We start from the raw sequence: 25,318 nt of genomic DNA, 5'->3' as shown, positions 1-25,318 counted from the left end.
AAAGCATGCTTTTTAGTGCTATGCTACCCCTTTCTTAAAAAAAGTAAAGGTCAGTGCATGGCTAAAATACATTTTTAATGTTTATTGTAGTTACCTCTCTCTCTTGAGATCTGAACTTTAATTGTTATAAAATACCTGGCTACTAATGTCCTGATGAAGCAAAAGTGGTGGGAATAGCTAACAGTTGACCACACTGCTGCAAAGCATGCTGGGATTGGGGGCCAACATGGTGGCTGTGGGTAAGACAACATAGTGTGTCTTACCTGTATGGATGAAAGAGAGGCAGGTGGGAAGCGATTGGAGCAGCTCAGCCTGGGCGGGCAGAAACGGCTGTGGTCCGGGGAGGTTGGCAAGAATAACGCAGTGTCAGGAAGGTGCCACCGTTTAGACAGACCCGTGATGGTGGGCGTGGGAGACCGAGATTGCTGGAAGTGGCTGAGAACTGAGCGCAGCCTCAGAGCCGTGCTGTGTAGCTCGACTTTCAGAGCACAAGTTTAAGAAGCAGGAAGCCAACACGGAGGCGTCCAGAGTTTCTCTGACTGTGTCATGTGCAGCAGGGGCTGTCCGAGCCCCCTTATCACACCTAATGCCGGTGTGGCGAGTGGAACTAGTGGTGCTGATGGCGGCCCTCACGCAGTGGGGCCGGGCTCTGGGGTCTGACCTCGTCGCGGTGAAGCAGCTCTCCGGCTGGCCGCTCCCCTCAGGAGCGCTTCCCTCCTTCCCTAGCTGCAGGTGCGCGCTCCCGGAGAACCCCAGCAACCAAACCCTGCAGTACTGGAAGGACCACAGCGTCGTCACTGCAGAAGTCAACTGGGCAAACCTGACCGTCAGCGTAAGTCTGGGCGTGGCCAGGGCGCCTCCTGGTGACTGCTGGGTCGAGAGGGACTTGTAGATAGAGGTGGGCGAGCCCTTTGCCAGCCCCTGGCAGTTAAGCTTATGCTGAGCGGTGGCTCACGCTGCAGTCCTGGCACCTGGGAGACCCAGGCAGGAACTGTAAGTTTGAGGTCATCGGGGCTATAGGTGAGACCAGTCCTCGGCTAACAGGGCAGCAGTGTGTGGGCCTGTTGGTGAGCTCCATTCATCGCAGGCTTTGCTTACAGCTTCCTCTGTCTTCATCTTGCTAAAATTCTACGTTATATTTACTGACTGATCTCTGTAGTGTCCCTGGGGGGAACAATGAGCTGGTTCACATTTCTCATGAACCGCCTTCTTATGACTGTTTCTGAAAACTGCCTTGGAATTCGTACCGAGTTTACAGGTTATATTGGGGGAAACCTGGTGTATTTTTGCGACCGTGTTTGCGCCTCCAGCAGTGTGGCTTTCCCTGAGCTATAATCGGCTTTTCTGCTCTGAAGAGTTGTCCTCCCCATTCCTGTGTGCTCCTTTCTTAGCTCAGCCTTCCACGATATTTGCAGAATTTGCCACTAATATGGCAGTGATGGCTTAATTGCATTTTTTGTTTTATGTAAACACGATGGGCCATTTTCATTTAAAAAATTACAAAATGAATATTCTTTTTAAAAGAACAAACACAAAAGTTTAGTAAAACACAAATATTATAACTTTTTCCTTTCAAAAAATCCTCTCGAACATCCAGGGAAAGGGAAGATGCTCCCCCTTTTCTCCCACACGCTCCCTATCTCCCTAACTCTTAAGGACACGGAGGGATAAAACTCTCTGTGGGCAGAGACAGAGCCAGGCTTTGTGGCACTTGAAGAACATTACATTCCGAGGATTCTCTCTAATGAAAATTATATCAACCTGTAGGGTCTTGTCAGAGCCTCAGAAGAAAGGTTCTGATTTTTGGTTAGGAGCGCGCAGGGCTCTTCCTGACAGGGACCTGCTGACCTGCTGTGGGGGCCCCAGCTGCACGGTGGCTGAGTGACCCTCCTGGAGGCCCGAGCCCCAGCACTCACGGGACGGCCAACCGAGAAGGCAGCAGCGGGGATGGCTGAGCCTTCTGTCCCCGAATGCCTGTTCCTGCAGGAGTGCCAGGAGCTGCATGGAGAGTTCGTGGGGTCTGCCTGTGGCCATCATGGACCCTACACTCCGGATGTGCTCTTCTGGTCCTGTATCCTCTTCTTCACCACCTTCATCCTCTCAAGCACCCTGAAGACGTTCAAGACAAGCCGCTATTTCCCAACCAAGGTAGGTAGCATGCGCGGACGATACTCTAGCCGGGGTTCTGGCCGCTGGCAGAACCGTCCTCAGCCCCGCACTGCTGTGAAGATGGAGGGCACCAGCCACGCTGAGGAGCTACTCGGGGCGGCCTCTTCTGGCTCCGGGCAGGCTCTTCTGACCACCGGTAGCCTCCTTCACAGCTCACAGCTCCGTGGTGTGGAGTGGGGGGCTTAAAACCTTTGTGATTTAAAGGGCCGGGTAAGCTTAGGTGCTGGGAGGTTCTCCAGAGAAAACGTGTTTCCAGGATGCTGCTGAGTTTTGTGTCTCGGATTCCCGGGCTCTTGGGACATACAGCGGAGCAGATGTGCTGCAGTCAGTTGGATCTTGCACACTTTAAAGGACCCAGAGCCCCTCCCAGTTTAGGAAATCCCAGCTGCGCAGCCAGCCTGCTCCCTACCCCTCCCTGACCAGCTGAAGTCTCAGGGTACCTTGTTTCTGCCAGGCCTTTGGCCAGGTGGAGTGGCCGGGTGGCCACTGCTGCCGTAAGGTTTCTCTCCTGGGCATGTTCACACGCCAGCGTGCGTGAACGTGTCGGCAGCGGCTCTATGATTAAAACCCGTCCTTAGACCTCGTGAGGCTGCAGAGCAGCTGAGGGCGGCAGACACAGCCCCGGGCTGGGCCAGCGCCTCAGGGACACAGTTACAGGCAGCTACAGGCGGCTGCGGCCGGGAACGGCTCTGTGGGCGAAGACTCCCGCGGCCACGGCTGGCCACCTGAGTTTGGTCCCTGGGAACCGGGGTGTCACAGAAGGGAATGTCCAGACAAGCCAGAGTGAAGGACTTAGGCATGGCCACGTGGGGAAAGGGCAGCTGAGGACAGGCGCACTGTCTCCTCAGGTGCAGAGTGGGCGGCTCACAGCTCGGGTGACTCACGGTCTACACACTGAGGCCACAGGTTCAGTCTCGTTAGCCCTCCGGGAGCAGCAGCAGCAGCTGTCAGTGCAGGCCTGGCGGACGCGAGCATGGGGCAGTAAACAGTGTGAACACGGAAAGTGTCATGGTGCACACTTGTGCTTCCAGTCCTAGGCCCGTGGAGACGGTCCCTGGGGCTCGCTGGCAGCCTGGGGCTCGCTGGCAGCCTGGGGCTCGCTGGCAGCCTGGGGCTCGCTGGCTGAGCTCCGACCCTCCCTCCCCGTCTCAGAGGAGGATGGTGTACGCTGAAGGAAGTACCTAAGGTGACCTCTGGTTCTCCACACACGTGCACATACATACACATGGGTCCACACACATGTGCACATACATACACACAGATCCACACACATGTGCACATACATACACATGGGTCCACACACACGTGCACATACATACACATGGGTCCACACACACGTGCACATACATACACATGGGTCCACACACACGGGCACATACATACACACGGGTCCACACACATGTGCACATACATACACATGGGTCCACACACATGTGCACATACATACACATGGGTCCATACATACACACGGTTCCACACACATGTGCACATACATACACATGGGTCCACACACATGTGCACATACAAACATGTGCACCCATACCTGTTTGCATTCACAGGCAAAGGAAGCAGGCAGCAAGCTAGCATACATCAAACGTCTCCTCAAGTGTGTGTTTTCTTGTGCAGATCAAAGTGTGAGGCTGTTTCCTGAGGGGCGCAGTTTAGAGCTTTGAACTCTACAGGCCTTGCACATGGACTGGACACGGGGTGTGGGGAAGACACGGACAGGTTCGGGTAGCACAGCAGACCGTGGCTGGACCCACAAATCTGGGCCTGTGCACCCCAAACCACACTCTTTAGAGAATGGTCGTGACCTCGTCAGAGGTCTATTTTTCGTATTACGTTTACACGCCGACATTTCTGTATTGTGGGCTTTGCTTTGAGCACACTGAAATAGCTTTGTGTGAGTGTTTTTGCGTTGGTTCAGCTGCAGAATGTTTTCCTGCGGAACTATAGCTCTGGCCAGCACTAACTGGGTCCAACTGCTCTGGCTCTGTCGCCAGGTCCGCTCCATGGTGAGTGACTTTGCCGTCTTCCTCACCATTTTCACCATGGTCGTCCTTGACTTCTTGATTGGAGTCCCATCACCAAAGCTTCAGGTTCCCAGTGTGTTCAAGGTGAGTGCCCTCAGGGGCCTGGAGCCCGAGTGTATACGCTCTCACAGCGGCGTTGTGGATCCACGCCCCGCTGAGCTGTGGGTGAAGACACGGTGCCCGTTTACACAAAGATGGGTGGGCCCTGGAGGAAGCTGGCCGGAGGCTCAGGGAACTGAGGGAGCAGGCGTGACCCTCGACCTAGGGAGGTCTTGTTTGGAGACCAGGGCGCTTGCTGAGGCGTTGGGACATCTCTTCAGCCCTGTTTTAAGTTTGCTTGTCAGACTTACACAGACTGACATGCTGATGGGTCATCAGAGGCCCTAGTCTACTTCGTGCGAACGTTTCGAGTGGACGGGCTGGCCAGCGCAGTGCCACGGACCCTCACTGGGTGGGGAGGACAGAGCCTGGGCACGTCCACCTGCTTCAGAAGATGGGGAAGAGGAGGGGCAGACAGTGGCAGGAAGGCAGACGGCGGCAGAGGGAGTCCTCCATGCTCCGAGTGCTCCCCTGTAAGCCTCAGGCGACAGACGCAGGCAGATCTTGGTGAGTCTGAGGCCAGCCTGGTCTGCAGAGGGAGTTCGAGGCCAGCCAGGTGAGCGGCCTTGCTGTCTTTCTGTCTTCACAGTGATTGTAGGGAGACAGCCCCATCGATAAATATATTTTTCTATTCTGTGTTTAATTTTGTCAAACTTGCTGAAATGCTGAGTGGGTTACACACCCTCCGTGTGTACACCAGAGCCCAGCGTCTTCTCCCGTGTGAGTAAACACCGTCAGCTCTCTCTCCAACGCTTGCCTGACTGCACGACACAGGGGTTTTACAAAAATTGACAAATTTGGAACATGAAGCAGTCACTGGGAAAGGTCTGTGATGCACAGGGTTAAGACAAGAGTGGGCTTCTGGGACCCCCGGGAGGCAGGGAAAGACAAGGGAAGGAAGTGGGAGAAGGTCAGAGAAAATGTGGCTCAGGACCGCGAAGAGGAAGCTGCCTGCGGCCCTCCCTCTGCAGCCCGTCCGCAGCGCCCACGGCAGTCTGAAGGCAGCTGTGCCACCCCTCCATGCCCACAGGGGAAAGCTGCAGGCACCAGGGCTCAGACCCTCCGAAAGGAAGTGTTGCCTGTTTGCCTGCCCCTCTGCGCTTTAAACCGCGCCCACACAGCTTCTGCTACATACAGCGTCGCGGTGGCGGCCTCCTGCAGTTGGGGAACAGTCACCACATCTTGGTCTGACACAGCAGCATCGGCCCCAGGGTCTCGCCTGCAGTTGATGGAGTCTACAGCTGTAGAATCAACCTGTAGATCGTGGCTGCGACTGCTTATAACGTCACTACTGTTTTAGGGAGCTTTTGTGTTGCTTGGAGCACTTTACTACCTAGAATAGCCTTATGAGGGAAACAGCTTCTAAAGCTTTTAGAACTCATTTAACCCTTTCAAAATCCAGGACTTGCCAGGATTATTGAAGAGATTTTGACCCCAAGTGTTGTCACTACGGCAGCAACCAGATATAGAACTCCTTCCTTTACTGCCGAGTTCCTGGGTGATTTGGTGCCATCCTTTCATCCTCCAACACCACGTCTTTCCTAGACTGCACCAACGGTGGGGTCAAGAGTCTGAGCAAATGGTTTCTATAAAGCCATCGAAGGTGGTCATAGGTCGGGAAGATTCCCCAAGCTTTGGGCCTCCAGTGTCCAGTTGCTGGGTTCCTGTGTCACCACTCATGAGCAAGCTCCTGGGAAGTCCGCTCACAGCCCAAGCCTGAGGCCTGCAGACGGCTCGTCAGAGCCGTGGCGAGGGTTAGCTGTGTTAGTTAACTAGTCTTCAGAAGTCAGTTTTTAAAACAACAGAATTAGTTGCTAATTATATTTAACTTGGGCTGACACTGAGATAAAGTTGCTTTCTCTGCACTTGGGGAGTAAGGGGAAGGCGGTGCAGGATTAACGGCTATTCCACAGGAAGCTGATAAGCGGGGATTGACTGCCAAAGGAGATTTGGAAAAAAAGGTCAGAGATTTCCTTAGGGGCTGCTGTATTTCACGTTTTCATTTGTTTTTCTAAGGATTTTCATTCAAATGAGGGCGGAAGGAAAAGAGGGCTACTCTTTGAGTTTGGTTTCTTTTAGCCCTGGTCTCGGGAGTGAGGATACAGAGGCCATGCTTGTTTCTCTCCTAGCCAACACGGGATGACCGGGGGTGGTTTATTAACCCCGTTGGGCCCAACCCCTGGTGGACTGTGATCGCCGCAGTGATCCCGGCCCTCCTGTGCACTATCCTGATATTCATGGACCAGCAGATCACGGCCGTGATCATCAACAGGAAGGAGCACAAGCTAAAGGTGACCAGGGCCCCGCCCCCTTCCGGGAGCTGCAGCGCGGGAGGCCTTTCCGCTGCTTTCCCACTGATCTCAGCGGCGGGTGGGGTGAGGTTGAGTGGAGGCTGCACCATGTGGAGGAGCCTGGCCTCCCTTGCTCGCCCCTCAGATGGTGTGCAGGTGAGGGGCGGTTCTGAGTCAGCAGTCGGCTTTCCTCCCTAGGTTCAGCTCGAGGCTTTGAGCCCGTTTCCCGAAGGCAGGAGCTCCCTGCTGAGGTCTGTCATGAGCCTTCAAGGTGGACCTTGAGTTTGAGGACCACTCAGGCTAGGGTTCCGTTCTAACACTCGTGTTAATCTGGTGCTGCCTGCCTCCCATCTCTTGGCAAAATCTGAGGCAGCAAGGATGGGAAACAAAACAAAGTGTTTCTCTGCGGGACCTGGAGCTGTCAGGGTGTGGCTTGTTAGAAAGGCTGACACTCCCTCAGCGGGAGCCACGAGCCGAGCCGGAGGCAGCTGGGTAGAGAGTAGAGACTGGCCTTGCAGGAGGGGCGGGGACTGCCAGTTTCTTCTCCTGTCCCTCCTAGCTGTGAGGGTTGTAAGAATTCCCTGGGCTCCTTCCTCCCTGTTCCCTGCTGGCTTTGGGCCTCACTGTTCTCTGGCCCGCTGCAGCTGGCTCAGTGCAGGTCCTGTCTCCCCGCAGAAGGGCTGTGGCTACCATCTGGACCTGCTGATGGTGGCTGTCATGCTGGGTGTCTGCTCCGTCATGGGCCTGCCTTGGTTTGTGGCTGCCACCGTCCTGTCGATCACACATGTGAACAGCCTCAAGCTGGAATCCGAGTGTGCTGCCCCGGGGGAGCAGCCGAAGTTCCTGGGCATCCGAGAACAGCGAGTCACGGGCCTCATGATCTTTGTGCTGATGGGCTGCTCGGTGTTCATGACAGCCGTGCTAAAGGTATTCTCTCCTTAGCACGTCAGGCAGGCTCGGAGGTCCAACATACACGCGTGCAGATCCTCGCCCCGAGGGAATTTATTCCTGTGGCCAGGACAGTTCAGTGTGCCTAAGAAAACAAGCCTGGCAGTCATAGGGTGCAGTACGCGTTCTTCTGGACTGCTGCCCTGCCATTTTCTTTTCTTTGAAAAGCTGTCTTTATGCTGGAAGTCCAACCCAGGGCTTTCTACGTGCAAAGCAAGCACTGTGCTGCTGAGCTGTGCCCCCAGCCTCCTGGTCCCTGGGTTTTTGGGTTTGAGACAGGGTCTTACTGTGTGCCCTGGGTGGCTTAAAACTCACTCTGTAGAGCAGGCTGGCCTCTTGATTGGCGACTGTAGTTTGTTTTCTGTTGTGATAAAGACCATGACCAAAAGCAGCCTGGGGAGGAGAGGGTTTATTTCCCCCGTCTACCTCCAGGTGACAGTGCACCTGAGGGAAGTCAGGGCAAGAAGTGAGGCAGAAACCTCGGAGGAGCGCTCTGTGCTGGCTCACGGCTCGGGCACAGGCTCAGTTGACTCTCTCAGACGACCGAGGCCCCCTGGCCCAGGCACGGCGCTGCCCGTGAGCCGTGCCATGGGCTGTCCTAACTGAAGTCCTCCTCTCAGGGGACTCTTAACTTGTGTCATGTTGGTAAGACTCACCCGCACAAACACTGTCCACCTGCACTCAGACCCCACCCACCCAGCCTCGTCGCTGTAAGTTCCTGAGGATGTGATGATCGTAGAAGTGTGTGTATGTGTGGGGGGTGTACACACATGACCATAGGTGTGTGTGTGTCCAGGTGTGTGTCCCCATCTGTGTACGCACACCTGGGGAGGAAGGCTGGTGGGCCCAGACAGCAGGGGATGTGAGGTCTGTTTCGTGCGGGTAAAACAGCTTTGATCCCTGCCAGCCCATGCTGTTTATGGAGGAGGCCGCAGAGCAGAGACAGTGCTTGTGAGAGCCTTACTCTGTTTCAGTTTGGACTTGGAAACTTACAGAGATGGGGCTTGGTGGTGCACGCTTTTAGTCCCAGCGCTCCGAGGCAGAGATGGGCAGGGGTCTGTGAGTTTAACACTCGCCTGGTCTATATAGTAAACAGGCAGCTAAGGCCGCACAGTGAGACCCTGTTTGTCTATCTATGTCTAGATAATCTATATGTCTGTGTATGTCTAGATAATCTATGTCTGTCTATATATAATCTATTTATGTCCATTTGTATCTATATAACCTGTGTGTATATGATCTACATGTCTGTCTATGTAGTCTATGTCTGTGTTTATCTATGTAACCTATTTATACCCACATGTACCTATATGACCTGTACGTTGGTGTGCATATGATCTATACGCCTATGCACACATACACAGACGTAGGTGCAGACCCGCTTCCGTGTCCCCTGCAGTTTATCCCGATGCCAGTGCTCTACGGAGTCTTCCTGTACATGGGCGTCTCTTCTCTACAAGGAATCCAGGTATGTGGCTCGGCCAGGGCCGCTTTGTTCACGTTTTGTTCACTTGTTCACTTCCTTCACTTGTCCTGACCAGGGAGGCACAGCCAGTTCCTGGGAAACCTCTTCCCAGTCTTGCCTTTCGGCGAAGAAATGCCCTCAGAGACGGGGAACAAAATACGGGGGTGCCGGTGTGAGGGCACGCACCTCCGGAACGGTGTGGCTGGGCGCCACGCTTCCGGCCGTCGTCTGACGGTAAAGCAGGGGTGCTCTGCCCAGTTCCTGTAGATGTGAACACGGGAGAAAACAGCCAGCAACCAAACCGGGCCGGCAAGATGCTGGGGCGGTCTCCACCGGCCTGAGCCTGCGCTGAGAGACGAGAGCCAGCCGCTGCGAGCGGTCCTCTGACCTCCACACGCGTGCCGTGATGTGGCGGGGTGTGTCTGTCTGAGTGTGCGTGTGTGCGTGTGTGTGCGTGTGTGTGTGTGTGTGTGTGTGTGTGAGTGTATGTGTGATATGTGTGTGACTGTGTGTGACTGTGTATGTGAGTGTATGTATGATGTGTGTGTGTGAGCATGTGTGTGTCTGTATGTGAGTGTATGTGTGATGTGTGTGTGTGAGCATGTGTGTGTCTGTATGTGAGTGTATGTGTGATGTGTGTGTGTTTGTGTGTATCTGTGTATGTGAGTGTATGTGTGATGTGTGTGTGAGTGTGTGCGAGTGTATGTACCTGTGATGTACTTGTTTGTGTGGTGTATGTGTGGTGTGTGTGATGTATGTGCTACAGCACGCATGTTGTGGTCAAAGGACAACTTTCTTTCCTTCCATGTATCTGTGGACCCCAGGACTTGAACTCAGGTCTCCAGGCTTGTGTAGCAGCAAGCTTGTACACCTGAGCCATCTCAGTGGCCCGGGTGTTGTGATTCCTGTACCCAGAGGCTTAGGAGGCCTCATTTGATCTCATCGGTGCACTTGTCCTCCAGAGTCTGTGAGCACAAGCAGGAGAGTTAGGGACTTAGGGATGTGAGGGGGCGTGTCGGCTGGCCCACTGTCTCAGTCTGTGTCTGAAGCGGTTTGGAGCTCCCATGTAGCCCAGGCTGACCTCAAGGTCTTGGCGATCCCTTCTCCCTGGCCTTCCTGGAATTGCTGGTATGTGTCAGCACACCTGGGAGGAAGCGGCTTTGACACAGAGCACACGGAAGACTTGGCTTGTGCTCACACCCTGGGAGCACGCTCCCAGGAGGCTGCGGTGCAGGAGGGGAAGAAGTTTGTGCCCGGTTTCAGCCTGGAGCGATGGCTCAGAGGTTACGATCACTGTCTGCTCTTCCAAAGGTCTTGGGTTCAATTCCCAGCACCCACACGGTGGCTCACAGCCATCTATAGTGAGATCTGGTGCCCTCTTGTGGCCTGCAGGTGTACATGCAGATAGAGCACCATACACATAAAATAAACAAATAGAAAAGAAAAGAAAAGGCGGCTTCACGGAGTCTCCTTAAGCAAACTGTCTGCTGTCTCAGAGTCAGTGTGCAGTACATTCTCGTGTCTCAGGCTCCATGTGCTGCACTCAAGAGTGGAGCAGGGGTGCGTGCTGAGCTCAGGGGGGTTCCTGCCGAGGGGCTGGAAATGAGCGCTGGCTCTTCCTTGCAGTTCTTCGATCGCCTGAAGCTCTTCGGAATGCCGGCAAAGCACCAGCCAGACTTCATCTACCTGCGGCACGTGCCGCTGCGGAAAGTGCACCTGTTCACGCTCATCCAGCTCACCTGCCTCGTCCTGCTCTGGGTCATCAAGGCGTCGCCAGCCGCCATCGTCTTCCCCATGATGGTAGGCTGGTTTGCTTCCTCCAGACAGGGTTTCTCTGTGTAGTCCTGGCTGTCCTGGACTCACCCTGTAGACCAGGCCGGCCGCGCACTCGCAGCCATCCGTCCTGCCTCTGCCTCCCGAGCGCTGGGGTCACGGGCGCGCAGCGTGGCAGGTGGGCGGGGGCAGTTTTAACTGTAGGTGCTGCTCTTTGAAGTTGGTGAAATACAGATGACACAGAGCTTCTCGCGGTCACCCTTCTTAAGGGTGTCACTGGGGGCTGCCATCAGCATCTCACCAAGGACCTCCGTCCTGCCCCTCGCGCCCTGCAAAGCTGTCACCACCCAGTCCTGCTGTCTGTCCCTGTGGCTGCTGTTATTCCAGGGGTAGCGTGTGACACTGGTCTATCCCCTGCTGTCCACGTGGTCGTGCGTGTCCTTAATGGTGGGTTTTCTGTTCACTTGTGTTAAATAAGCATCAGCTCCCGGGGACCTGGGGTCCTTGCTGATGCCCATTGCACCAGGCACACACAGACACACACACACACACATGCATAAAACATTTTTTAAAATGTACAAAATTTAAAAATAAACAAAATAAGGTGAAACGCCTTGGTGCCGGGGGCCCGTGGCAGCAGTGTGTGGCTGTCGTGGTGGTGGTCACGCATCCAGCCTTGCGTGGACCGACGGAGGCTGCCGTGGAAACTGTCTCACTTTTCCTTCTGCGAGGGCACTCACCCGCTGCTGGGCTTCCTTCCTGCCAGGTCCTGGCCTTGGTCTTCGTCAGGAAAGTCATGGATCTCTGCTTCTCCAAGAGGGAGCTGAGCTGGCTGGATGACCTCATGCCCGAGAACAAGAAGAAGAAGCTGGATGACGCGGAGAAGGAGGCAAAGGAGGAGGAGGTAGCATCTCCTAGTGCTTGGGGCCTCGAGTGGGAGAGGGAAGGAGGGCGGGCTGGTGGGGGGTCAGGCAGCATGCCGAGAAGCCTGCAGGCCACGCTGCAGGGCTCAGGGTGTCTTCCGCCGAGGAAGGGGGGAGGGCGCTGGCCGCGTCTGCCCCTCATGTTTGCAGTTGTACTTGTCATCTTCCCGGCCCACACTGAGACATGAACGCACGCGCTGCAACTCCCGGCTCACTGGCTCCTTTTCTTCCAAACCGTCTGATTAGTCCAGTGCATGAACCCATTGTTTCTGAAAATATTGGTTATGGCACCTAATTACAGACGGCACCATGCAAACAGCTTGCCCGGGACTTTCTGTCCTTCAAGCACCCTCGGCACTTGGCATCTCGCCAGCTACGCAATGGTCCGTGGCCCGAAAGGATCCGTGGCGAGATGAAAACTCCGGGCCAGGAGATGAAGGGGCTGGGCTGTCCGGGTGTCCTTCTGCACTGACCAGTTGTGTGTCAGCTGGACACGGGCTAGCGTCCTCAGAGAGGAAGGAGCCTCAGCTGAGGAAATGCCTCCATGAGGTCCAGCTGTAAGGCATTTTCTTAGTGATCAGTCGGGGAGGACCAGCCGGGGGTGGGTGGAGCCATCCCTAGGTTGGTGTCCTGGGTTCTGTAAGAAAGCGGCTGAGCCAGCCAGTCAGCAGCCCCCGCCACGGCCTCTGCCTCAGCTCCTGCCTCTGGGTCCCTGCCCTGTCACAGTTCCTGCCCTGATTCCTTCAGTGATGGACTGCAGGCAGAAGTGAGAGCCAGTAAACCCTCTCCTCCCAGCTTGCTCTTTGGTCATGGTGTTTTGCTGCAACAATAGAGACCCTTAGACAATATCTATTTGTCTGTCTGTCTGTCTGCCTGCTATCTATCTATCTATCTATCTATCTATCTATCTATCTATCATCTTTCTTTCTTTCTTTCTTTCTTTCTTTCTTTCTTTCTTTCTTTCTTTCTTTCTTTCTTTCGTCAGCTCTGCCTTGGAAGGGACCCTGTCACTCAGCAGACACTGTCTTCTTTTCAACTATATTTCAAAATGCATATAGTCTTGAATTTATTTAACAGTATAAGTTTTTTTTTAACTTAAAATTTTTAAATACAAAAGCAATGGGAAACAATTGTGTTCCTCCTGCCCGCACTGTTGCCGTCCCTGGCTGAGACTTTTTTTTTTCCTCTTATCAAATTGACAACAAGATTTAAATCAGTAAGAACTAAACCTTCTAACACTCTAGTTGGAACAGGCCACACACAGGCTGAGGTGCTGGCGAGTTGGCAGCATCACGTCAGAGAGTCTTAGTAGACATAGGCCGGGCTGGAGAGAGGCTCAGGGTCCAGACGCAGGCTGCTCCTCCAGAGGACCCGGCTGTGGGTGTGCTTCCAGCACCCACATGGCTGAGCACGACCACCTGCAACTCCAATTCCCAGGGACCCAACACCCCATTCTGGCCTCTCTGCGCATGAGGCAACCTCATGGTGTGTGTAGGTCCATGCAGCCCCCACCCCCGCGTGTACGCTCGGGAAACTGAGGCAGGAGGACACCTTGAACCCTGGGAATTCAACACCAGACTGTCTCAGAAGGAAAACATGTTTACGCCCTTTGACCCTCAGCTCTGACCTTTAAAACATGTCCTGAGCTGTACAAGCAATGCAGACAAAAATACTCCACTCCCATGTCGGTGACATCAGGAGGCTCTGAGGCGGGCGGCCAGGCGGGAAAGGTACTTCCTGCCAAGCCTCGGCAGTCCTGGGGACCCACGTGCTGGAAGAAAGAACCTACTCCAAGGGTCGTCCTCTGACCTCCACATGCACGAGGTCACCCTCCACGCCTCACACACAAGTAAATAGATAAATAAGTAAATGTTTTAAATCAGTACAATTGTTAGCACAAAAAAAATTATGATTGAATATCGTACAATAATTTAAAAATAAAAATCAAAGGAATAGTTAACGATATGGACATGTTTATGACATGTTTATGTGTATAACTGAATATAAAATGGAATCTATAGTAAAAATATCAATTTACTAAAACATGGCACATAGGTTGTTTAAGCTGCTCACATGACCACGCCATGGTGTGGCTGACGGGAAGGTTTTTACTATACATGTGAGAGAGAACAGCCAGAGGCATCTGGAAGAGTCCAGGAGAGAGAGACACACACACAGGGAGACAGAGAGACACACAGAGAGAAAGGAACAGAGAGCATGAGCTAATGGGCGAGACAGAAAGCCATTTGTCCCTCTGCCTTTTGGAATTTTGGGTGACGGAGTCTCCTTTGGACATGACATCGAGTCAGAAGAAGAGAGTGAAACAGACTCGGAGTGGAGACTGCTTCTGTGCATCTCAGATATTTCATGTATGAGCTTTAGGAACATTCGCCAGCCCAGTGCTCACTTATTTACTCATTTCTTAATGGCATCAGACAAATGTTGCAATTACATATGTTGTGTGTGTCTTTGTGTAAATAATCAGTGTGTATATATATATATGTTCTGATTTTTCTTCAACTCCATAAGATTTTTGTGTCTCTAATGATATTATCTTAATGAATACAAACTATCCTATAGTATTATATATTGAATTATTAAATTTTAAACTTTCTTCTTTTATTAAAATGCTCTTTTAGGTTTAATTATTTTTATTATACTTATAATATGTTTATATGTAAGTTTTTTTCTCTATAATTACTTCTTTAAGTGAATGGCATTTTAAAGGGGTCATTTATTTATTTGTTTATTTTATTAGTAAGATAAGATCTCACTACTTAGTCTAGGCTAGCCTCAACTTCCAATCTTTCTGTATTGGCATTATTTTAAAGAAAATATTGTAAGTCAGGCGTGGTGTCACACGTAATCCCAGCACTCAGGAGGCAGAGGCAGGTGGATCTCTGTGAGTTTGAGGTCAGCCTGGTCTACAAAGAGAGTCCAGGACAGCCAAGGCTACACAGAGAAACCCTGCCTCAAAAATACAAAAAAAAAAAAAAAATTAATATGTAACATTTTAAGTACATGGAAAAATAAGAAAACTTCCCTATTGTTTGTGTGCGTGTCTGAATGTGTGTGTGCTTGTGGTGCGTGTGTGTGTGTGTGTGTGTGTGTCTGTGTGTGTGTGTGTCTGTCTGTCTGTCTCCACAAATGGAGGCCAGAGGTTGACGCCTGGAGCTCACTGCTTGGCCTAGCTCCGCGCACAGCAAGCTCCAGGGAGCCTGCTGCCTTTGCCTCCCGAGCCCGGGATCGCAGGAATGCACCATGCTTGACTTTCCTCTGGATCCTGGTAATCCTACCTCAGAGCCTCACACCTGTGCCACATGCAGCCTTCCCGTATAGTTGTTACTATTTTAACAGCCTGTTCATCTGAATCAGTATAACAGAGGTCCACACCTCAGAATTGGCTAATTTCCTCTTGTAGTCACTTTGGTGCTGTCCTTTTACTTTCTGAGAGGAAACTGGGTCTTTGGCCACAGGCGTCTTTCTCGTCAGGTGGCCCTTGCTGTTTGTCATCTTTGGCACCGCTGACGTGCTCTTCTGTCCCAGGTCCCTGGTTCTCTCAGGCTTCCTCACACTAGGTCACCACTGTTTCAGGGCTATTCTGCACTAGTGTTGGTTGCCTCCCTCTTTGAGGAGTCAAACCTGTGGGAGGACCTGGGTGTGTGTTTGAGTGAGTATGAGTGAAAACCATACAGGTGTCTATGGTGGTAGAAAATGGGCTGGGAGAGACTCAATTTACTTGGTCCAAGATATAATTGTGAGCTACAGGGCAGTAAAGAAACCACCAAAATGGCTCCTCTGTGGTTAAGGGAAAGTTCTGTTGTAGATAAGAGAGCTGGGACATGCAGAGGCCTCTGAGGAGTCCAAGGCAGAGAGGAAAAGGAGACACCCTGGGCATAGCCAGGGCCATCTGCGAGGGAAGCAAGCAGGGTGAAAGCAGGGAAGCCTTGCTGTCACAGAGCGGGGCGCCTGTGAATGGCAGCCGGGAGCAGCAACCTCAGGGGTACCCACTGGCAGAGGTCCTCTCTGGCAGGCAGGTGCCCGTTTCGCTGGTTCCTGGGAGGGATGCTGGCTCTGGGCTTTCAGCATTCCTTGTTCAGTCCAGCTTGAGCTGAGCCAAGACCCGTTTCTGGACCCAGGACTTCTGGAGTCTGGGGACCAGAGCTTCCTTAGGAGTGGGCGATAATGATGTCCCCTTCCCTTCCAGGAGGCCGAGAAGATGCTGGACATCGCGGGTGATAAGTTCCCCCTAGAAAGCAGGAAGTTGCTTAGTAGCCCTGGCAAGAGCAGCAGCCTCAGGTAACACCCCCTAGTCCCAAAGAGCTCACTGCCAGGGTCACTGTGACCCTCTGCCCTGAGGGCCATCTGTCAGCCCTGCCCCGTGGGGACAGCTTTCCATTCCACTGTACTGGATGCCTGCCTGTGCCTGGCTTTGTGAGGCCGGGAGCCAGTGTCCCCAGTGCCCTGTCCCATGTCTGAGTGTAGGGCAGGGTTTGCTTGTGTCTCCCCCACACCCCCCATCCTGCTTTGCACAAGTGAGTGTCAGTGCTACAAGGTCAGGAGGATCGTCCTACTTCTCAGCCCCGTACTGTCCTTTTCCACTTTCCTAAGGTCAAGAGGGTATGATCTTTTCCAGGGTGTTCTTGGCTGGTGGGCACGAGTGCTCACACCTGTGCCTGCCTCTGGGGGCAGGGAGAGGCAGTGCACACCCCTGTGGGCTACAGCATTTTTAGTTCAGGGAGCTGAGGGGCTGCTGATCTGGAGGCCCAGACAAGCCTTGTGCTGGTGCCTTAGCTACTTTCTCTACCACGGAGCGCACAGTCCTGAGTCCTTGTGTGTGGGCTCACGCCTGACCTCCGTCAGGAAGCAGCACACCCAGGCTGAAAAGACCTAGAGGTGAGGAGGGCTAGAGAAAGCAGGAAGGCTGGCAGATGAGTCAGGATGCTGGATGTGGCTCATATTTGCACAGATGAGGAAATCTCTGTGCTCCCTAAGAAGGAGTCTGTCACTGTTCGGGAAGCTTCGATGGCACTGGCAGAGAAGCGGGATCAGGGCTCCTTTCCCCAGGATGCTGTCTTGTCTCTCCATATTGCAGGAGAGCGTCTGGCCCATAGATGGCTTCAGGGGTTTCTGAGGACCAATGACTGTGCTTGGGGTCTTGACTCTGCTGTGGTTTGACTTTTGGTGGGTGCTCACTCAGCCCTGAGAACTTCCGGGTTTTACACCTTCAAAATGAGCATCGCCATCAGTCTCCTTTGCTATGGTTGTTAAGCAAAGAGCATGGAAGTCTTTTGTAAACTATAAATGGAGGAGATTTGGTTGTGTAAGTGAGAGTGAACAAGAGTGCCTGCCTCACAGCAGCATCCTCGTAAGCCCTTGCCAAGCACCGGCCACCCACCTGGGCTGGCTTGCTCACAGGCCACCTCACCTCTCAGGCCAGGCCTGCCCTGGCTGCACACACAATGGCGGGCTCTGTCCTCAAGCTGCTCTCCCTTCTGGTGAGAGGGGGTCGCAGCAACCAGGGTTGTGCCCTTCACTTGTGTGCTTGGTATTCACTGCCTACGCTTTGATTTCAGGTGTGACCCTTCTGAAATTAATATATCAGACGAGATGCCCAAAACCACCGTCTGGAAGGCTCTCAGTATAAATTCTGGAAATACAAAGGAAAAAAGGTAAAGAGAACTCTAACTTCCCATTTTTATTTACTACTGTCTTTTAAAAATGGCAATAATGTTGAAAGTAAAATGTCTGTTACTTTTGTAGGCTTGAATCTGTCTGGTAAATAACAGAACTGTTGCTAACCTTTCAGTGAGACAAATAAAAAGGAAAAGTTTCCAAGTGTTTGCTCTGAGCTATCCCTGTGCCCGGCCCCAGGGGTCAGCTCTCATTACTTTGGGATGTGAACTGGCCTTTTCTGTTTAATCCCTTTAACCCCACTTGGAGAAGGTCTCTCACTTCAGAATCTGAAGGTTGCCTCTGCCACACAGACTGGAGAGCTGCTAAACGCGCGGGTCGGTATTGCTAACCCTGATAAATCCGGGGTAGTATCGGTCCAGGCTTTAACCTATTCAGGTTCTGAAATGAGAATTTTGTTAGACAACAGTTTGAGATTTCCCTGTGTAATTTACTAATAGCGTAGATGAGCTTTGATCAGATTGTTAAAGAAAACCAGAGGCATCTTTGCCTGAATTCAGGAACCATAGTGGATCAGTTGCTGGTTTTAGCCCAGACATCACTTACATCAGGTAAATGAAGGCAAAAATCAAGGTCTTGATCCGGATGAAAACAAGCTGGCCGGACCCTGGAAAGCAGGTCCCGCTCCTATCTCCACACATAAGGTGGTGCTGCCACATCTGGCTTTCAGCTCAGTGGCAGGATGAGGCTCAGTGAGGCTGGTGCGGAGCAACCTCAGAGCTCGGCAGAGCCCCGCCTCGGGTGTGCGGTGGCCTCCTCACCGCATGGGTCAAAATGATGTGTGCTGACCGAGAGCGCACCAGGCTGCTGCTCGCAGGGAGAGTTCAGGCAGCTGCGCAAGTGTGTAACACGTGCAGTTATTTTTAGCTGAGAACTAGTCTGCTTGTCAGTGAACTTCAAGTGCAGCCAGCGGGTTGAGGCGGCGTCTTCAGAGCGTCGTGAGGGCAGGCGAGCCCTGCACCCTGTGTCTCACTGTGCTGATGTCGTGCAGCCTCTTCAACTGAGTCTCTGTGGGGTGGAAGATGTGGGCCGTGAGGTGCCTCAGAGAAGTTCTGGTTTTCAAGAGATGGTGACTGTCCGGGAAGAAGCCGGGCTCAGTCTGGACCTGTCTTGGTCATCTCAAAGCCATGCCGCACGGAAGCATCTGGTCAGTCTCGCTGTGCATATTGGAGGACGTCCACTACCCACGTACCAGCAGCCAGGCCCAGCGGGCTCCCCACCGGCCCTCTGCCTGTTGCTTCCTTTCTCCTTTCTCTTCAGAACTGCCACCATTAAAGAGCCAGCTTCCCATTTGTCAGACATTTTCTCTGATGCTCTCTGCTGGCCTGGTAAGCCATGGGGGTCCATTCTGTCACTGAGGATTCCATCATCATTCCCTCTTCCTGAACGATGGCGCAGGATGACAGCAGAGAAGCAGGAGAAGGGACGGCTCGGGGCCTGTTGTTAGCCGCAGGCTCCTGAGCTGCCTGGGCCTCGGCGCCATGTCTGCTTGGGAAGAGGATGGTGGACAGGCCAACGCGCAGCGCCTGTGCTACCGGAGCTCAGCCATCCGGGTGTCGCAGTGGCCACCACAGCAGCCTCCAGGTGTCTCAGCCTGGTGCCATCACGTCTCTCTCGGAAGCAGTCAGCACTGCGTCCTGAGACCCTTGGAAGATGCAGGCTGTGTGCAGGAGCGAGAGTTCAGCTGGTGGATTGAAAGGCCCAGGGCAAGCAGCGACAGTGGAGGGTGAGCATCTTCTCCTGGGCTCCTTGGGAGCAGAGAGAGAGGAGCCTAAATGCTACGGAAAGGATTGGCTTAGCAGCCTGGAGAGACTACCACGCCCGAAGCCTTGTGACCAGGCCTGCTGTGCAGCTGTCTGGCTAATTCAGCGACGGTTGTTCGCGGGGAGAAGGGGACCTGGGCTGCTGTTGCCGCCGCCCTGCTGCCATCTCACGGCTGGGCTGTTCCTCCACTCTGGACAGACCCAAGTGCTCACGGACATCTCTTCAGCTGCCTTAGTACACTTTCATTGCCACCAAGGACCAAAACTGCCCGCGGCTGTGTGGCTTCCTCTTCGTGGGTCCCTTTTGCTTGACACGAGTTCCGGGGCTCTGGTGTGAAAGCCACAGTAAGAAGGGGCCTATAGTGGTGGAGTGAGTTTGGCTGCTTAGTTTAAAAGTATGTGTGTGATTTTCTGCTCTGTTCCAGAACCGTCACCAAGGGTTCGGACCCCGGCACTTAGCAGACCTCCGCTCCCTTTGTGCACAGAATGTGCCTGGCGAGCTGTCACGCCAGCTCCCCAGCTGGGACAGGTTGTGCCCAGACCACACACACAGCGTGCTTTCTTTCCCAGGTGAGGAAGCGCTGCGTCTTCTGTCGCAGTTGGCTTCCCTCAGTGTGAGCATACCCGAGGCATCTGGGGTTGAAGGGACCCGAGCTGCAGGCCCCCGCCCCCGACCTGTTAGCACCACGTTTTGATGCGCAGATGATTTTCAAGATATTGGACAATTGTACAGGCCAGACCCAAGCCCCCCAGAACGGGCGTCTGTTATGAGGCAGTGGTCGTGGGCATTGCTGTTCGGTGCCTGTTGGGGGAACGCCACCCTGCCTTCAGATCCTAAACCGAGCTTCTCTGAAACGTGGGCATTGCTCCTGGTTTGATCTTCTCTCACGAGAGAGCTCCATCTCAGCAGCAGCTCTGGCTTGCTCTCAGGTAGCACATCTGGAGCAGGCATGTTTCTTAGAAATTAGTGGGTACCAAAGTCTCCAAGAACCAAGGCTCCAGGGCACAACACTGAGGACGGATCTAATCATCGAAGCCCCTTGCCCACCCTGGAGTGGTTTAGAGGCAGAGGGTTTTTGTTGTTCTCGTTTGTTTGTTTTGATAACTTCCGGCCCCTCCAGAATCCTTCTTGAACTTCGTCCTTCTCATTGCTTTCATCCTCCGGGAATACACTCTTTTCTTGCCCCATCTTGTTCCTCCTGTACCTTCCTGCCACCTTTTTTGTAGAAGAATCAGTGACTGCTTCACCCCCCCCCCCGGCCTGGCCTCAGTACACCTGAAAGGCGTGTAACAGCTGTCGTGCAAGGAAGCTGGTGACTCGTCACTGAGAAAAATGGCTCTTCCCGAGTGCTGTGCCCATGTGCCTCTGCGTGTCAGGCCGCAGGGCCAGAGGGTGGAGGCCTGCCCGCCCCAGCTCTGAGCAGTGCAGCTGTGGCTTCCTGCCCACAGCAGCGGGAACCAGAGAAGCAGTCACCTCTTCTATGACAAGGGCAGCTTTCAGACATCTTGAGTGTTGCCAGTATTGTCCTGACATGCCAGTGATGTGAGCACAGTAGTGGGGGAGAGGCTGGGATCCAAGAACATGTTTGGCGAGTGAAGCCTCGGCTCTAAGGGAAAAGATGGAGGATTCCTAAGTGGCAGGGCTGCTTCCTAGTGTCTGTCAGGGAAGGCTTGTCTAGAGAAAGGCAGAGACCTACAGAGAGGTACTGTACAATTGCCAGATGTGTTCGGTTGTATAACACACGTGTAACTTGGAAAGCTTCGTCAGGAGGCTTGGGGTTGTCCCACTCACAGCCCTTTCCTGAGTCTCCTCGATCCTGAAACCCTGCCTTCATGACGAGGGAAAGTGAACCATCATCTCTCCAAAGGACAATGCGAATAGTCGGGATTTCTCATGGTTGGTGATGGAGCAGACTATTAAATTACTCACAAATGTTGGATAAAAATCTGATGTCCACTAAGTCACCAGCCTGCCCCAAGGTTGGGTTTCTTTCTGTCTTTGCTCTAGAGAGTCTGTGCTCTATGCTCATCCAAAAGAGGATAGCTGCTAATTCCCCTTATCATCCACCTGTTCAGCTCCCCAGACATCCTTGGTGGTCAGGGAAGCAGCGATTCCCCCTGTATCCTGTTTAGTGATGGCAGCGTTGTGTTCTCAGGAGCTGGCTCGGTCCTGGCTCTCCTGGGTTTGTGGTCTCTTTAGTTTTTAATGAGCTTCGTGGACACTGTCTTCCTGCCACTTTACCGTCATCTCTGAAGATCGTTTGCAAAAGCAGCAGTACCTGCTCCTAGGACTTTTGATTTTACTTTAACTCACTTGTCTCTGTGTGTGCGTTTTTGCCTGCCTGTGTGTCTTTGCATCGTGTGTCCCCAGCCCCTGAAGAGGTCAGGAGGGACTGGAGCCCCTGAACTGCAGCTGGATGGCTGGGAGCTTCCGTGTGGGTGCCAGGACTTGAACTTCTTCACTGTTGAGCCGTCTCCCCAGCTCCCCGGGCCTTAAGCTGTGGGGTCGGCCAGTTTGTCCCCATTTCTCTCATACTCATCAGGTTTCCCTGCGCTGTGTTCTCCGCTGTCCAACTTACTTTTGTTAGAAACCCTTGAGCCAGCCCTGGCTAGCTGGGTGAGGCCTCAGCCATGCCTGTCCTGCCTCAGCGTTTCCAGCACCTTTCCTGCCTCTGCTTCAGCTCTTCCCCTCACTGGTTAAGCATACCCTCAGGAGAGAACCGTAACAACGCCAGCAGCTGATGTGAGTACCGTGGGTTCAGCTGCTTCTGTTGCTCTCAGAAAAGGGGCCGGATGGCAATGTTCTGACAGGACAAGCTGAGGAGGAGCTAAGCATCCTTAAGCTCCCGTGTTCATCCATATTGAGCTGTGTTCACTGCAAACAGGAAAACTCACCCAAAAGCCAAACAGAAGCGAATTTTCTGCTAGAGCTATAAGTGATTCTCCAGCTCTCTTGCTCTGTGGGACAGGGTCTCACTGTGCAGATCAGGCTGGTCTTTGAGCTTGCAGCAGTTCTCCCGTCTTCCAAGTGCTGGGGTCCCAAGCAGGCATCCCCCACCTGGCATTAATTATAGAGAATGGGTGTCTGACTCAGTTACATTTTTTTCTTAAGTTACCTTTGTGTGTGTGTGTGTCCAGAAGGGAGGATAATTTTTACAAGCAAAGGAGGTGTGAAGTAACTTATCGCTGTTGATCGTGTGCAAGAGGAATGGAGGCTTTTCAGTGGCATTCAGGAGTGAATCATCTACAGGCAGAAATCCTTTTAGGAGGTTCTGTGCTCAATAGGAATAGAACAGTTTCTGGTCTTCTGAAGAGAATAGGAATAGCACCCCTCCCCCACCCCACCCCACCCCTCTATCTAACCCACTTTCAGCACAGAGCGGCTTTTCCCAGCTGGTGTTTCCTGAGAGAGAGAAAGAAGCCCCTCCCTCCCACCCGCAGCCCTTTCCAAAGCCCAGCAGCAGCAGCAGCAGCAGCAGCAGCAGCAGCAGCAGCAGCAGCAGCAGCAGCAGCAGCAGCAGCAGCAGCAGCAGCGGTCGGCTGGCCTGGGCACCCGTCAGCAGGCTCACAGGCAGCTTCAACATGCAGGTTTTCACCTGTGAAACAGTGTTGGCACTGGACCCGCCAACCCGAATGTACAGTTACTCCTTTTGTGGAAGAAGCCAAAATCGTTCCTGTCCCTGTCCACTCCTCCCAGAGGACAAGCCTCCCGTCTCTGGTGTCTGTCGATTGGTTAGAAGCAGCTGCTGGTCTGGCGTGGACAGCAGAGCAGACCTTCCCACGGAAGGGGCAGCTTGAGGGCTGGCGCTTCCCCTCATTTGCTATGTTCTTCTCTCTGGTAGGTCTCATGTAGAGACAGATATTTTTGTTTTAGAGATTCCAAAGTCTATATTTTTAGTGCAAGAAATGTATCCTGTCTACACTCCATGCCTAAATAGAACTGGGAATAAAATGTGTCGTTGTGATTAGCCCACAGCAGTGGATGGTAGAACCCAGGCCCTCTTCTGGTCTGTCTGTGACCCGGCAGGCAACTGTGACAGTGTATCTCTTAGCCCTCTGCCTGCCCACACTTGTGTGCGCTTACCTCTTTGGGGACAAATAAAGTCTGTATAAACTGTCTGCTTCTGTGCTGTTTCTCCAGCCTGGGGTCAGACTGTGTGGAGAAGATTCACGGAAACCGGGGAAACAAAGGGGGTGGGGTCTGCCAAGGACTCCTCACAGAAGGGCTTTGTAGCGCGGGTACAGTCCTCCTGGTACAGTACGGAGCAGAGTCCTTACAGCGGAACCATGGGACAAGCCACAGGACAGGCCACAGGACAGGCCACAGGGCCCTTTTTCTTTCAGTCAGCAGGAAAGGGAAAAGGGACATTTTGACCACACCCCTGAGCTGTGGAGATCCTTTGCCAACACCTAAACACTCAGTGCCTCAAAGTACAGCTTTTAGAATCTGGCCCTTGAAAGTTGGTTCTGGGAGAGTGCAGGTATATGTGATTAACTCTCAAATGCCATGATTCAAGGGTTAGGGACAAGGAAGGTGGATGCAGCGAGTAAGGACAGCTAGTGAAAGGGTGAAAGATGAGGGAATGTGGGGAGTGAGGCAACATGTCTGACTGGATGATGATGAGAAAGGCTTCTCCAGGAGGCGCTGTGAGACCAGTGAGAGTCAGCCATGCTGGACCTGTGGTCCATAGGCTGGGGACGCACCAGCTCCCAGACCCCTTTCTGCCTTTTGGCTGTTCCTCCAACCTCTCAGCCGTGTATGCATGCCTCATCAGGGAGCTCCTGCCTTCCCGCCTTCCCTCTTCCCTTCCCGCCTTCCCTCCTTCCTGCCTTCCCTCCTTCCTTCCATCCTGCCTTCCTTCCCTCTTTCCTTCCTTCCTTCCTTCCTTCCTTCCTTCCTTCCTTCCTTCCTTCCTTCCCTCTTTCCCTCTTTCCTTCTTTCCTTCTTTCTTCCTTCTTTCCTTTCTTCCTTCCTTCCTTCCTTCCTTTACTGCTTTCCTTCCTTCCTTCCTTCCTTCCTTTCTTCTTTCCTTCCTTCCTTCCTTCTTTCCTTCCTGCTTTCCTTTCCTCCTTCCTTCCTTCCTTCCTTCTTTCCTTCCTGCTTTCCTTCTTTTCTTCCTTCCCTCCTTCCTTCCCTCTTTCCTTCCTTCCCTCCCTCCTCCTTCCTTCCTTCTTTCTCTCCCTCTCCCCTTTTAGCTTAACTGTTACAAGATGGCTCCCAACACTCTGGAGGAGTTACCTTAGCCAAGACAGCTTTGACATGCAGCAGAGACTGCAACCTCCCCTCTTTCCTTCTCTCTTTCTCATCCTCTCTGTCTCTCATTTAAATAGTGGGGGAAATCTCAGAAGCAGCCCCATACTGAAGTCAGAACTGGACCCATCTCTTCAGACGGAAAAGAAGGATGGGTGGACGTGTGTGGCTTGGCCCTGTTAGATTTTACCCTTTGGAACTAGAACTCGCTTCCCCGATCATGCTGCTGCCCTAATCCCTGTCCAGAATCAGAGCTCTGTAGTAAAGCATGAGCTAGTAGGCCCAGTAGTCTGGACTGTGGAGCCTCCTGCAGAGCCGGAGCCACTAGAGAGAGCTGCAGGTCAGCTCTTCTCTGCCTGAGGAGATGGCCACCCCACCAGGCCCCACATGAGGCTTCACTCACACAGACAAGCCCTGGAGCATGCACAGGCCGCCTCCCCTCTGCCGCGGCTCTGCACCGGCTGCCAGGCGGCCCCTCCAGCTAGCCTGCCCCCAGTCAGTTCTAGAATGTTCCCTGCATTTGAGCTCTTGCCCAGGCTCTCCCAGCCTCGCCACCTCCACATTCTCCCAGTTTCCACCCCCACAGCTCCCAGCCTCACTGTCTCTGCGCTTCCAAAATGCTTCCCGAGCCCGACAGTGCCACCATCCTGGCTTGCCATTCCTTGGTAGGCCACAGTACCAGGCCCTGCCAGGGAGAAAGGGGTGTGTGAAGCAGGAAAGAACATTTCAGTGGGGCTGGAGAGATGGCTCAACATTAGGGGCAGAGGCTGCTCTTCCAGGAACCCCGTGGCAGCTCACAGCCACGCGTAGCCACAGACTCGGGGTCTGAAGTCCACCTCTGGCCCCTGTAGGCACCAGGCTCACCAGTGATGCACAGACATCCACGCAGGTGAAACACCCACACACACA

The 25,318-nt window shown here is 53.3% G+C and overlaps 1 protein-coding gene across 3 annotated transcripts in view; it reads left to right on the top strand.

Annotated features, from left to right (window-relative positions):
- Positions 1–23,277, top strand: part of Slc4a8 (solute carrier family 4 member 8) — a 64,438-nt gene extending 41,161 nt beyond the window's left edge. The window contains exons 15-25 of one of the 3 annotated variants that reach the window (XM_060388592.1): positions 727–832; positions 1,987–2,148; positions 4,173–4,286; positions 6,431–6,592; positions 7,268–7,519; positions 8,940–9,008; positions 10,632–10,805; positions 11,545–11,682; positions 15,909–16,000; positions 17,278–17,373; positions 22,532–23,277. In XM_060388592.1, the coding sequence (XP_060244575.1) occupies positions 727–832; positions 1,987–2,148; positions 4,173–4,286; positions 6,431–6,592; positions 7,268–7,519; positions 8,940–9,008; positions 10,632–10,805; positions 11,545–11,682; positions 15,909–16,000; positions 17,278–17,373; positions 22,532–22,565 (1,399 nt within the window). In that variant the 3' untranslated portion in view covers positions 22,566–23,277. Of the gene's footprint in view, positions 1–726; positions 833–1,986; positions 2,149–4,172; positions 4,287–6,430; positions 6,593–7,267; positions 7,520–8,939; positions 9,009–10,631; positions 10,806–11,544; positions 11,683–15,908; positions 16,001–17,277; positions 17,374–17,464; positions 18,310–18,386 lie in introns of those variants that run through there. The other 2 variants (XM_021658788.2, XM_060388593.1) reach the window with 2 other exon arrangements.
- The last annotated feature ends 2,041 nt before the right edge of the window (positions 23,278–25,318 follow it).

The sequence above is a fragment of the Meriones unguiculatus genome, chromosome 8 (genome assembly GCF_030254825.1).
Source record: "Meriones unguiculatus strain TT.TT164.6M chromosome 8, Bangor_MerUng_6.1, whole genome shotgun sequence".
NCBI classification, from domain to species: Eukaryota; Metazoa; Chordata; class Mammalia; order Rodentia; family Muridae; genus Meriones; species Meriones unguiculatus.
This window is presented reverse-complemented; position numbering and strand designations above follow the sequence as displayed.